Below are 14,277 nucleotides of genomic sequence, written 5' to 3' on the forward strand. Positions count from 1 at the left end.
CCATCTCCTCTCCTCGCTCGTTTCAGGCTATCAGTCTCTTCCCCATAGTAGGCTACTTTACTCACTGACTCGACTTTATCAGAATTCACAGATTTCACTGGCTGAGTAGCAGCAAGCGCAATGATGGTTCCTGAAGCTCCTGAAGTAAATGCTGTTATCCTAACCAACGAATCATTTAGCGCAGCTTTGAAATCTTACGTGAAAATCTAAATTAGGCTATTATGGTCTGGGTCCGGATAGGATCACGTCACGGTCCGGACTCGGACCGCGGTCCGCCATTTGGTGATCCCTGCTCTACAGAGTCGACGGGTGCACTGTCCACCTTAAAGTGTAACTTTTGCCAAAATGCATCATAGGGTGTTTTTGTGAATGTACCCGTAGGGGCACTACTATTTTAAAACATGATCGCGTCAAAATCGCTATTTTTAAAACACTAAAACACACTCGACACAACATGAAACTTTGAGCGAAGTATCATCAGTGTCTCTAGACATCAACTCGAGCATTGAGAACATTGTTCGTGTGCACATAGTTTACTAAAAATAAAGGTTTTGGCCCTCTTTAGTGTTTTAAAAATAAAGATTTTGACACAATGTAATTACGATGTAATCGGACATAATTATGCTTTTAAACGAAAGTTTGACTCAGGTACATTCACAAAAACACCCTAGGATGCATTTTGGCCAAAGTTACGCTTTAACTCTAAAGGGCCGACAGGTGCTCTGTCCACCTTAACTCTAAAGCAGTGGTCCCCAAACTTTTTCTTCCGAGGGCTAGCTCACTATGCCTGGCTCTAAGAGAGGGCCAGAGACTCGGAGTATATCAGTAACCATACATAGCTTAGTGATGTGAACAACAACAGTCTACCTTAATTAAATATTCCATTACATTTACATTGGCTACTGCAATATATTATCTATATATCTATCTATCTATCTATACACACATACTATGTGATCTAACCTATCCTGTGTGCTTGCGTGTGGTGTGTTGTTTGAGGGTGTGCATACAGAACGGAGATGACAGAGATTACGATTAAAAACATTCAAAGTTTAAATATTTTAAAATAGGATAGGATTCAGTGTTGCCGTAGGTAACAGTACCAAAACAATGTGTACAAAAAACACAACAAACAGAACAGAGAGTCATGATAACACACACTCTCACACACACACACACACACACACACACACACACACACACAGACAGACACACAGATAGACAGACACACACACACATACACAAACAGACACACACACACACACACACACACACACACACACACACACATACACAGACACACACATACACACACACACACACAGAGAGAGAGAGAAGAACACCTTCCATGCAAAAAGCATCAGTATCAATATACAAAATGAATAAACAGTATCACTCAGTACAATACATTCTATGATCATGCTTCTCTCTCTCTCTGTTGCCTGTCCAGACGTTTGCTGACCGCGTGCTGTACCCCATGTCATGGGTGGTGCCTCTCTTCGTGGTCTTCTCCACGTTTGGGGCGGCCAATGGGAGCTGCTTCACTGCAGGCAGGTCAGTGACATCACAATGGAGTACACCGTTCTAGAACACAGAGCAGCAAAGCGGAACATGTTGTCACTCCCTGATGTGAGTCGCTACCCGATGTGAGTCACGCATGCTCAGATTGATAGGTTTTACGGCATAACGCCAAGGGATCCGACTGAAATCCATAAAATAATTCACTTTTCTGTTTCAAAAATGTTTTAGCTATCTAAGATTGTTTGATTGCTAACGTTAGCAAACGCCATTCAAGTGACAGCCTTTGTTGTGCTTGATTGCTTACTTACTTGCCAGCAGTGAACAAACTTCGTTATAGGTCAATTTTTATTGATATTACAGAAGTCTCTCGCTAGCAGGCTACTTCAGCCTCTAATCTAGAACTGACATTAGAGATCATGCCGTGAAAATGTGATGCCTTACTCTAAATAATACATTACTGCTGTGTAGGCTAATGTCATTATTCTGTGGCTAACAGCACTGGTAGTCGCAAAGTAGCAAACTCACATCCGGTAGCGACTCACATCGGGGAGTGACACATGTCTCTGTTACAGTAGGTCATGTGTGGGTACCTGATCTGCACGGGTTACCAGATCTGCATGATTACGTCACAAAATACATAAAATACATTCTGATTGGTCTATTAGCCGTTGCACTTCCAGAATTTCATTGGTCAGGGGCCGGTTCCCCAAAACGTTCTTATCGCTAAGTAGTTCTTAACCTATTCCTTAACCTCTCTCTTAACGTTATGGCATGATTCCCGACACGTTCGTACGCTAAGTATATCTTCTGTAAGTCACACTTTCGTAAGGTTGGTCTGGACCATTCGTAGCTCTCTCTTAGCGTTGTTTGAGCTCTCAAGGCGCTAGTCGCCGCCACTGTGCAGCAGTCTTTAATCAGCGCAGCGCAGTACAAGTCAAACTATGGTACAGTATGTTGATGATGTTGTGGCTCAACGATGATTTTATGTTATGGACATTTTAAGACTAATAATAAAATATGTTCGCAATGGATGCAGGCCTATTTATGAAGTTTACTTTATTTGGTATCAGAACTAATATGGTGGTAAGCCTAGGCTATTTCGTAATGTCATTAAAGCGTTCAAATTGGCAATCACTTTTGATAATTAAAAGCTGGCAAAGAATTTGCCTCTAAATGGCTAAGATCTATAAATGGGTAAGCATGGTGGTGTCCAGTAAGCGACCAATTAGGCCTATGGCAGCGATCCAACGTGTCCTTGTATTGAATCAAAAACGGCGCCGGCCTCGGAGCCGTAGTCGCTCCATATCTCTTTTTTGTTGCTGTTGCACAAGTTATTCCGAAAGCTGGAAAACAGTGTCACCTTGTGCAAGCTCACCTCGTCCAGCACAATTTCAAGTTCCTCTGACGAGAAGCTTGGTGCCCTTTTTTTTACGTTGCTTCCCCAGCATACTGTAGGCTATCTAACTCTCTCTCTGTTCATTGTAGATATTTGCTTTTTATTGAAAACATTAACCAATGGCAATCAATACCGCATTCAACAGAAGTAACTGCAGCTGCTTGCCAATCAATTTTAATTGTAAGGTACCTTACCATTAATATAAAAGTGTATCACATAATTTTTAGAAGTCCTTAAACCCATCAAGAAGCGACACAAGTGGCACAACGGGATAAGGAGGGATGATTAGCGAGGGATACCCGGTTAGTCTACCCGTCACAACATATCGTGTGAACATATTACTGCCAATTTGATAATTTAGTTAATAGTTTATATTTTACTGATACTTAAACTATGTTCAAATAAATGTTACTGGAATAATTTGAGGAATGTTTTATTTGCATAGAACGTGTTGTCTTTCTTAACGCCGTCATGCACCTTCGCGTGAAGTAGAAAATCGATTCCTGAGCAATCGATGCCAACTAATTCAGCACCTTCACTTGGGACAGCGCCTTTGTAACGTCGAACGTAAGAGGCAGCGTGTTAAGAAGCGTCCTAAGGGACACTTCGGGGAACACACTTAGGAACATAAACAACTTTGGAAAGATATATCTTTTGAGTCTTCTTAGCAGGCTAAGAGTGAGCGTTATCGGGGAACCGGCCCCTGAATGTTGATTGCTGTTCGATAATTCGCCTGAGTTTATTGTTTTCTGTTGAAGGACCCAACGTACAGGAAGGAACGCAAGTGTCTTTGAAATATATCATTCTTATCAATATATTATACTTTAAATATTGACAAGTTTTAAAACACTTATAACAACAAGCCCAAAGACAAACAAATTATCCTTTGTTCTCTTGAGAAAAAATAAGAGTGAATACTGGTTTTGAATTTTTGATTGTAATGAGTTTACTAACTGGTAATACTATGTCCCAAGAGTCATGCTAATGGAGCAACTTCAATTGAGTGAGGTGCACATGTGTGGTGTGTGTGAGTGTTAGGGAGTGAAGTGTGTGGATGACTATTTGGATGGGGAAGTGACTTGCTTTTACACTGTGTCATAATGTTTCCATTCATCATGTATATTTCAATAAAAAACTAGAATGGCCAACTAGAATGGCAACACAGTAGGTCTACACACACCATGAGCAGGGGTAGGAGTAACAGGGGAACTATCATGCCAATTACAATAATCCTTCCTGCTCTAAACTTATTGGCCTAAATAATACATTGTGTAGCCTATCTGTCCGTGTGAGTAACATGCATGTGAAACTGCATGAATATTATGAATGGACTGTGTTTTATGGAGGCAATCTGTGGTGTGATTGACTTTAGCCCACTGATTGCCTTTGTGCGCTATTCCCCGCTCACCTGCTCCAGTAGGGACACCTGAGGTGAGGTGTTGCCCCCTCCTCCTTCTAACCTCTGTGTGTGAGCAGCAAGCACACACTCCCCACACAGTAACACCTGATCGACTTGTTGTGCAAATGAGCGATAGAAAGCTGGTTGACGCAAATGAAAGCTAACAAATACTCCAATTTCTCCCCCAATTGAGCGCTCGTATCGCGCATGCCACCATAGTGATATCTGAATCTACTGCCACCATAGTGATATCTGAATCTACTGCACTCTTGAAGTGAATTTGAACCTTTCTGTTACTTCTGTCCAATTAGCCTACAGATAGCCTACATGTTATGCAGTAGTTTGATAGTTTATGCAGGTACTTCCATTGAATGGATAAACATGCCCGCCTACAATCCTACATTGAGCGTTTTAATGTTATCAAGGCCTTAATACCGGATGAATAAACATTTATCTACCTTAACATTTATTGCTTTTTTTTTTTTTTTTACAAAACACAACGCTGATATGTGTATAAACATGAAATGTCATCAGTCATTGATGATGATTCTGTGACTGTTTCGGTTAGCTCCCGTGGAGCACATTAATGTTCAGGCTGCCTATATAACAAACCACATCATAGGATCAGAGGAACCACCACGAGATCAGAGGATCCACTTAGTCAGGCGGCAAATGGGAGCATGTTCAGTGATGATAATACCATTTGAGCCTACACAAAGATTTCATGTAAAACATTTTTATTTTCTTCAACCAATAATTTAATTTCTACAAACAGTAACAAACACCAACATTTAACTGAATTTGTCAAATAGATTCAACTGAAAATTTGCCAAGACATGTTTAGGCCTATAACATTTTTTGTCTGATTAATTTGCTGCCTAGTCTCTTTAGATTTTAGTAACACTGAGGAACCATAAAAAACGAGGTCACAAAATAAAGGCAAACTTAAAAATCTTACAGATGCAATACAAGTACGAGTTAGCTGGCTCAACTTGCCCCAGCCCTGGTGGCACATCACAACCACCATTTTGAAAGAAAATGGCAAAGAAAAGGTAACATTCATGATTTGGTTTAGCCCTCAGATCATAGTTTAAAAGGGAATCAATTGAGGTATAATGCATTTGAAGGTTTTCTCAAAGTCACCCTAACTCTGGACATGAATGAGGAGAAAATCATATTTTTACACATTTGTCATGTGCTGTATCTTTCCACATATTGTAAAGAATGGTCCCCTCTTCCTTAAAATGCTGTCACATCAGGGCCCCAGCTGTGGCGCAACTGGCTGGGGCACCTGCACCATACGCCGGCGACCCGGGTTCGATTCCCGCCCCGTGGTCCTTTCCGGATCCCATCCCTGCTCTCTCTCCCATTCACTTCCTGTCACTCTCCACTGTCCTATAATTAAAGGCATAAAAAGCCCAAAAAAAAAAAAAAAAAAAAAAAAAAAAATGCTGTCACATCAGAAAATGTGTTTACGGTTTTCTAGAAAAAAAGGTTGGCTCATCTTACCCCTATGCTCATCTTACCCCATTCTCCCCTACCCATGCCACAAGTCATCACAGCCAAAGGGGCAGGGACAGTCAAAAGTCCGAGTCAAGTCTCAAGTCATCAGCATGGAAGTCCATTCTAATTTTGTCAAGTTGAGTCTGAGGTCATCAAAATCATGACTCGAATCTGACTCAAGTCCACACCTCTGGTGCTTAAACATTGCTATGTGTTACTGTATATCCTCCAACCTTACCAACTGTGTGCACATTGCTATGTGCTATCCCCTCGAACCTTACCAACTGTGTGCTTAAACATTGCTATGTGCTATCTCCTCCAACCTTACCAACTGACTGTGTTGTTTTTGTTATCTTTTTTGTGGCTATATTGTATAGTTATATTTTATCTTATCTTATGCATTGCTATGTGAGTATATTTTGGTTTGATATTGGCATGTGTGTATATATGTGTGTGTGTGTGTGTGTGTGTGTGTGTGTGTGTGTGTGTGTGTGTGTGTGTGTGTGTTGTTGACAGGCTGACGTATGTGGCTGGGCGGGAGGGCCACATGATAAAGATTCTGTCCTACATCAGTCTCAAATATTACACCCCAGCTCCTGCTCTCATTTTTAACGTGAGTCCTGTGTGTGTGTGTGTGTGTGTGTGTGTGTTTTTTTTTTCCCCAACTGAGTGTTTATTATTATATATCTAATGTGGGCTTGCTATCCATAGAGAAGTACCCAGTAATCTGTAGTTTATCAGCACGATTGCCCCTGAAACATGCTGGTAGAAATGCTGTGTGAATATTTATTTGGAAAGGTAGGTGTTCAGGTAGGTAGGTGTTAGGTACTCTTGGTAGGTGTTAAGTATACTTGGTAGGCGTTAAGTATACTTGGTAGATATAATTCACGTGTTTCAGAAATGTTTTCAGTGGAAAAGATGTAATGTCCTTTACTGACACAGACAAAGACATTTAGCTTCAGTGCTTGTGAACATACTGTGTGTGTGTGTGTGTGTGTGTGTGTGTGTGTGTGTGTGTGTGTGTGTCTGTCTGTAGGGCATTCTGGGTATCCTGTACATTCTCCCAGCGGATATCAACACTCTGATTAACTACTTCAGCTTCGCCCAGTGGGGCTTCTACGGACTCACAGCCCTCGCTCTCATAGTCATGAGGTTTACCAGGAGAGACCTGCACAGACCTGTCAAGGTAACACACACACACACACACACACACACACACACACAAACACACACACACACACACACGCACACACACATGGCGTTCGCTCTCATAGTCATGAGGTTTACCAGGAGAGACCTGCACAGACCTGTCAAGGTAACACACACACACACACACACACACACACACACACACGCACACACACATGGCGTTCGCTCTCATAGTCATGAGGTTTACCAGGAAAAACCTGCACAGACCTGTCAAGATAACACACACACACACACACACACACACACACACACACACACGACACTCGCTCTCATAGTCATGAGGTTTACCAGGAAAAACCTGCACAGACCTGTCAAGATAACACACACACACACACACACACACACACACACACACACACACACACACACATGGCGCTCGCTTTCATAGTCTTGAGGTTTTGTAGCGGATCTCTCCAGCTCCACCACAAAGGACGTAGACGCTCACACCAATGCGTTAACTGCTTTTTTTATTTATGGGGTTTGCAGCTCCTGTCGTCAACCAACATGTACACACAAAACAGGGAGGCACGGGATAAAGTCAGATCAAGCCCTGCCTCACTCAGCATAAACATCAACACAGAAGAAAAATAAAAGAACAATACATAACAAGCCTAATTACCTGTCGTCAACCAACATGTACACACAAAACAGGGAGGCACGGGATAAAGTCAGATCAAGCCCTACAATAAGACAAAAAACAATGAGTTCCCGTTCCCCCATATAATGTTGGTAGATAGGCAATAAGCCGTTCGCTAAGTATTTTTTCACTTTTAAATTGCGTTCTCAGCGCGCGCCGCGTCTCCAACGGCATCTCTCTCCAACGTATATAATCTATGGTTTAAACATTAGTTATCCTAAGATAAATTGTCCCGACATTACGAAACCCCATTAAGAAAGACAACAAACAGTATACAATTAATTCATAACAGTAGGCCTATACAATTAATTCATAACAGCAAATTGAATACTCTTGACGTTACTTAGTAGCCTTGGCTATAGTTTATAATTAAGATTAACAACGTTAGGCTAATATCTTACGGGACTCAATACAGTTAGAGAACAGTGTATCTACATATGTTACATGTTTTTATCCAACAATACAAAAGAAAATCATGTATATTTTGTGTATATTTATCTAGTATTTATCAATTATTATCATATTCAATATGATATTGGTCGGAGCGTAATCGCTATACATACCTGCCTCACTCAGCATAAACATCAACTGAGGAGGCAGTAAACATTCCGGTTGTTATGGTAACCGGAACGGTCAATGTGTCACATATTAATCATCAACACTATTCACAGTTATTAGTTAAATAAACAAGTACTAACAAATAAATATACAAATAAATAAAAGGTAGATTTGCTGAAACAGTTTGTCACCATTACAGTTTACCAGGAAAAACCTGCACAGACCTGTCAAGGTAACACACACACACACACACACACACACACACATTTCTCCACCCCGTAGCACAATTTATGAACGTCCATAACTAAATGGTGTAGCCTACATACAAGCGCAGTTACGCTTCACCTCCCATCTCTTTATTAAAATAACTATTGTGACGAAGTAAGACAAGTTGATTGGTCACAAGTTCTACAGGAGGATAATCCAAATCTTGCTTTGGGAGTGTTTGACCGTCTACTACTCCCGATAGTTAATAAATATGCCCCTGTCAAGAAATTAACAGTACGAAATGTGAGATCACCTTGGTTAGATCAAGAACTGAAAGTACACATGAAAGAGAGGGACAGAGCCAAAGCAGAAGCAGTAAAATCTGGGGGTGAACAAGAATGGAACAAATATCGTAAACTTAGAAACTTTGTAACAATGTTGAATAAAAAGAAAAAAAAATGTACTACCATATGGTTAGATAGTAAAGCAACCTGGAACATTCTTAATCAATTAATGGGGAAGAGTGGCAGATCCACACCATCTTATTTAGAGGTAGAGGGACAGTTCATGACTAAACCAGAAGATATAGCAAATTACTTGAGTTATTATTTTAGTGATAAAATTCAGAAGTTAAAAAATGGGATGGACGTGTATAATAGTGGGCCAGAGCTCTCATCCAGTCTCATTATGAACAAGATTATGAAGAATAAATGCTGTACTTTTCATTTTGATGATGTCCAAGTATCTACCGTTGAACAACTTGTACGAACCAGTAAGAATAAGCAAGCTGGCATTGATAATATGGATGCAAGGTTGCTTAAACCTGTTGCTAATGCTGTGGCGCCACCTATCTGTCATATCATCAATTTAAGTTTTGAAAATTCAATGTGTCCTGCAGATTGGAAAGTAGCCAAGATTATTCCACTGCCCAAGAATAGCAGAGACACATTCTCTGGAAAGAACAGTAAACCAATAAGTATTCTACCTTTGTTAAGTAAAATTATGGAAAGAATAGCATATGAGCAAATACAACATTACTTTTGTACAAATGACTTGATTACAGTACACCAGCATGCATACAGAAAGGGGCACTCCACAGCAACTGCACTTACTGATATGACTGATGAATGGTTGAAAGAAATAGATTTAGGCAAGATCATTGGTTCGGTGTTGTGAGATTTTAGCGCAGCCTTTGATATACTTGACCATATGTTACTGGTGAATAAATTACATTGCTATGGTTTTGACAGATGTTCTGTTGCCTGGATCAATAGCTACCTTACCAATAGGAAATACTGTGTGTACTTTAATGGCAGCTTCTCAGTTATGAGAGAGATGAACTGTGGAGTTCCACAAGGAAGCTGCTTAGGGCCATTATTGTTTTCAATATTTACTAATGATTTACCTTTACTAATGATTTTAAAGCAGACATCCATTGGTATGTATGCAGATGACTCTACTATTTATGTAGCAGCCTCAACATCAAAGGAATTAGAAAATATCTTAAATGAAGACCTTATAAAGGTAAAGAAATGGGTTGACTCAAATAAATTAGTTCTTAATATTGAAAAAACTAAATGTATAGTATTATGTTCTAAATGGGGAGGTAGATTAGAACCAAAATTGAATGTAAAAATAGATGATAAAGAAACAGAACAGGTCACAGAAGTGAAACTACTGGGTGTTTTGATTGATAGTAGGATGTCCTGGACGAGCCATGTTAATGAAATGGTAAAGAAGATGGGTAGAGGAATGGCTGCAATTAAATACTGCCGAAAATACTTGCCAGGCTGCTTAGTTAAGCAATTAATGCAGGCTGTAGTTCTGTCCCAGATGGACTACTGTACTGTGGTATGGTCTAATACATCAGAAAATAATTTCAACAAGTTACAGGTTGTTCAGAACAAAGCTACACGTATTGTGCTCAATTGTTCATACCAAACAAGAGTCTCTGAAATGTTAAATGCATTGAACTGGTTATCAGTTAAAGACAGGTTACACTATACCAGAGACCGTTGATAAAGTATTGTATATTAACCCTTAAAGGAGTACCGTCACACCGGTGTGATGGGAATGTTGAGAAATGAACGTTCTAAAGAATATCTGGGTTCATTGAATTCAACATAGAATTTTAGAACCTTCAATTGTTGCGGAACTTAGAATGTTCAAAAACCTACACCTTTAAGGGTTAAGGATCTTTGACTATACTCTTCTCAGTTTTGTAAGAAATGTAATTATGAAAAAGTGTCCAGCTACTTTATTTAATATTTTTGTGTTTCCCTGTAGTACACACACATACTCGACAAGACACTCAGTTGAGAAAATATTTTTGTTACCTGCGTACAGAACAGGGGCTGGACAAAGAACACTGCATTATAGAGGAATGGTTGCATGGAATTCTTTACCTAGTTTTTTGACTAAGGAAAACAATGACAAAGGCTTTAAAATGTATTTGTATGTACTTTACTTTTTGATCTGCCCTATTCATTTGTGTTAATCTTTTTTGCCCTCTGTATATGGTAAAAGGCAGTAATGGGACCAACATATAACCTTTATGAGTGACAAGCCTTCAATTCCTCTTTTGTGTTTGTTTTTGTTTTGTTTTGTGTGTAAGTCTTGTGTTTTTGTCCTCTGTTGTGTGTGTATGATTTGTAAAAAGTGAAAAAAGAAAGAATGTAAGAAAGAATATATGATTTGTTTGACCACAGGAAGAACAGTGTTCCTGTAAAGGAAAAAACTGATGTGTTATCAATAAACCAATCAATCAATAAATCTTTATGGTAGACTCCCACTTTCCCCATGACCCTCCCATGAATGCATATGCATGACACGGAAAAACGCAATTTGCCATTTTCAGCTCCCAGGTGCTGCACATACAGGTAACCCCACAGGTGCTGCACATACAGATACTGTAAACTCCACAGGTGCTGCACATACAGGTAACCCACAGTTGCTGACGGCTCCCATACACAGCTGCGTGCGGTGCGTTGTTGGAGACCTATCCCGGCTACTTTACATGGGCTTACGTCATCAGTTGCCGAACTGAATTGTGGGTCCGTTGCGTCCAGTGCTCCTGTCGCTTGCGTTGAAAAGTTCAACTTTTCAACCAGCCAATCAAATTACGGTTAGACTTCAAGTCATTTGCATAGCTACCATCGGGAACACCCACTGGCATGCGTTGACGGAATGCAACTGTGTGTGGGAGCCGTGAGGGATTCTCCTGGATGTGGTACATCACACCTGTGTGTGTGTGTGTGTGTGTGTGTGTGTGTGTGTGTGTGTGTGTGTAGGTCCCGGTGGTGATTGCGGTGTTGGTGGTGGTGGTGTCTGTGTACCTGGTGTTGGCCCCCATCATAGATAAGCCAGAGCTGGAGTATCTCTACTGCACCATCTTCATCATCAGTGGCCTCATCTTCTACCTGCTCTTCGTCCACTACAAGTTCCAGTGGAGTCACACAATCATGCGTGGGTACCACACACACACACACACACACACACACATACACACACACACACACACACACACACACACACACATTCACCAGTCCTTTCTTTTCAGGCATCTCTCGCATTCATAATTACTCCACCAATCCCATCTAGCGTTATTTTTCTTCCAGCCAATCACGTGTAACCTCACTGCCATGTCTCCCCCTACAGGGCCAATCACCATGCACCTGCAGCTGCTGTTTGAGGTGGTTCCCCCAGAGAAGATGGAGTGAAGAGCAGCACAACACACACACACACACACATACAACAAGTACACGCATGCACGCACGCACACACACACACACACACACACACCACACACATACGCACACACATGACACTCACATTGCAATGGACCTGATGCGCACACGGCACACACGGCACTGGACTTGTGTGTGCGTGTGTGTGTGTGTGTCTAAACAACCAAAAGCTGCATTACTGCTGGAGGTGACAAAGAAAATCCGTACCAGCAGAGATAGCTGGGTCTGGTACTAGAACTGGGTCTTGTACTAGAACTGAGTCTGGTAGTAGAACTGGGTCTGGTACTCGTTCTGGGTCTGGTACTAGAACTGGGTCTGGTACTAGAACTGAGTCTGGTACTAGAACTGGGTCTGGTACTCGTTCTGGGTCTGGTACTAGAACCAGGTCTGCTATCAGTGTTGATCCGTCCGCATCTGCAATCCAAAATCACATGCATTCCATTATAACCAGCATAGTCAGAACCATATGATTTCATCCAGCATAGTCAGAACCAGAGCCTTATAGATGCTTAGATCAAAAGCATATGATTCTAGAGTGCTAGAGCGCTCTGCTCTAAAATCTTAGATCAAAAGCATATGATTCTAGAGTGCTAGAGCGTTCAGCTCTAAAATCTTTGGTCAGAAGCATATGATTCTAGAGTGCTAGAGCGCTCTGCTCTAAAATTTTTGGTCAGAAGCATATGATTTTATCCAGTATAGTCTGAATCATGTTCTAAGATTCTGAAACCTTGAGAACCTTAGGATTTTTACCAGAATATTTCAGAAGCATTTCACTCTGTCCAGACCGTCAGCACTGTAGGATTGTGTCCAAATTATCCAGAACCACACAAGAATGTCCTTTTCCAATTGACCAGCTGTGTTTCCGTTGTGTTTCCCACTGACACTGACGTAATTTCAGCACTCCCAGGTGGGGTCAGTCAGCGGTGTGTATCCTAATGTATGTATTTACATCTCGTGCTGTGTCATGGGCTTGTACTTAATGTATGTAATGTAATTTGTTCTTTATCTTGTATGATCATTTTTTGAAGTGGAAAAAGAGACACCATTAAATATGGAACTCAGAGCAAAGCCTTTGATTTGACATTAATAGCGACTGTAGAGTGTTCATATGGGGAGTATCACCAGGGTGAGCATCACTATGGTAACTGACACCATAGAGAGCGTTCCTACCCAGGAGAACTGACTGCCCCACCAGGTGGAATCATTGAGAGGCTGATAAGTCAGGGGTTAAGTTACTATAGGAAATTTCTCCTCTACATTTTAACCATCAGGAGTAGTGTACTCACATACATACTCACACACAAACTCACCAGGAGGACACACTCAGAGAAACACAACTAAGCAGACTACATTAATGTGCCAAACTGCCCACTTGACAAGACTCCTCTTTGAAATTGTATTTTAGAAACCTGCCATTACATCTAATAACTAATAACAAGAATGCCTGATTCCTATAATCCATAGGCCTTCTCCCAAGCGGAATGGGAAATTGCACTGTACTACCTTTTGTCTTTCTTGTGTGTGCAGGTTTGCTATGTGTGGGAGGGAGGGAGGGAAAGCTAAGCCTGCACATTTTAGATAACTTAGGAGTCAACTTAGGGGCTTGCCTATATTACAACCTCAACACTGTCTGGTAGGCGGTAAAATAATCTCTAGGCTATACCTTGTTGTTGCGATGTCTTGTCTTGTCCGCATGTTACAGACCCCTTGGCTTAACTGAAGCCTCCAGACTCAAATGCATCCATTAAGTCAAGTCAAGTCAAGTTTATTTATATAGCGCATTTCATACACAGAGGTCATTCAATGTGCTTTACATAAACAAAACCAAACAATAATAACAAATAAAAGCATAGAAGGGCAATATAGTCAAAGAATAGTTAAAAGGTAAAGATCATAATAAAAAGAAAACATAAAACACAAGGTAAAATCATTTAAAAATAAAGAATAATTAGTAAGCAAAAACAAAGGCAAAAGTAGTAAAAAAAGTAATAAAAGACCAGGTAGAATAATTATCAAGGCAGATTCAGAATTTGTAACTCGGCACAGTTAGCAGAAAGCATCTGAGAACAGTTTGGTCTTAAGTCTAGATTTAAAACTGGCT

At 40.7% G+C, this 14,277-nt stretch overlaps 1 protein-coding gene across 1 annotated transcript in view; it reads left to right on the forward strand.

The window, feature by feature from the left end:
• LOC143133101 (b(0,+)-type amino acid transporter 1-like) overlaps window positions 1–13,134 on the forward strand; it is a 29,507-nt gene extending 16,373 nt beyond the window's left edge. The window contains exons 9-13 of the mRNA XM_076292883.1: window positions 1,451–1,554; window positions 6,336–6,432; window positions 6,856–7,005; window positions 11,721–11,895; window positions 12,088–13,134. Coding sequence (XP_076148998.1) covers window positions 1,451–1,554; window positions 6,336–6,432; window positions 6,856–7,005; window positions 11,721–11,895; window positions 12,088–12,149 — 588 coding nt within the window. The 3' untranslated portion in view covers window positions 12,150–13,134. The remainder of the gene's footprint in view (window positions 1–1,450; window positions 1,555–6,335; window positions 6,433–6,855; window positions 7,006–11,720; window positions 11,896–12,087) is intronic.
• The last annotated feature ends 1,143 nt before the right edge of the window (window positions 13,135–14,277 follow it).

Source organism: Alosa pseudoharengus, unplaced genomic scaffold (assembly GCF_046254945.1).
Source record: "Alosa pseudoharengus isolate Yale_2024_CS ecotype anadromous, Long Island Sound unplaced genomic scaffold, YU_APseudo_1.1 YU_APseudo_1.1_scf_19, whole genome shotgun sequence".
In the NCBI taxonomy this organism is placed as follows: domain Eukaryota; kingdom Metazoa; phylum Chordata; class Actinopteri; order Clupeiformes; family Clupeidae; genus Alosa; species Alosa pseudoharengus.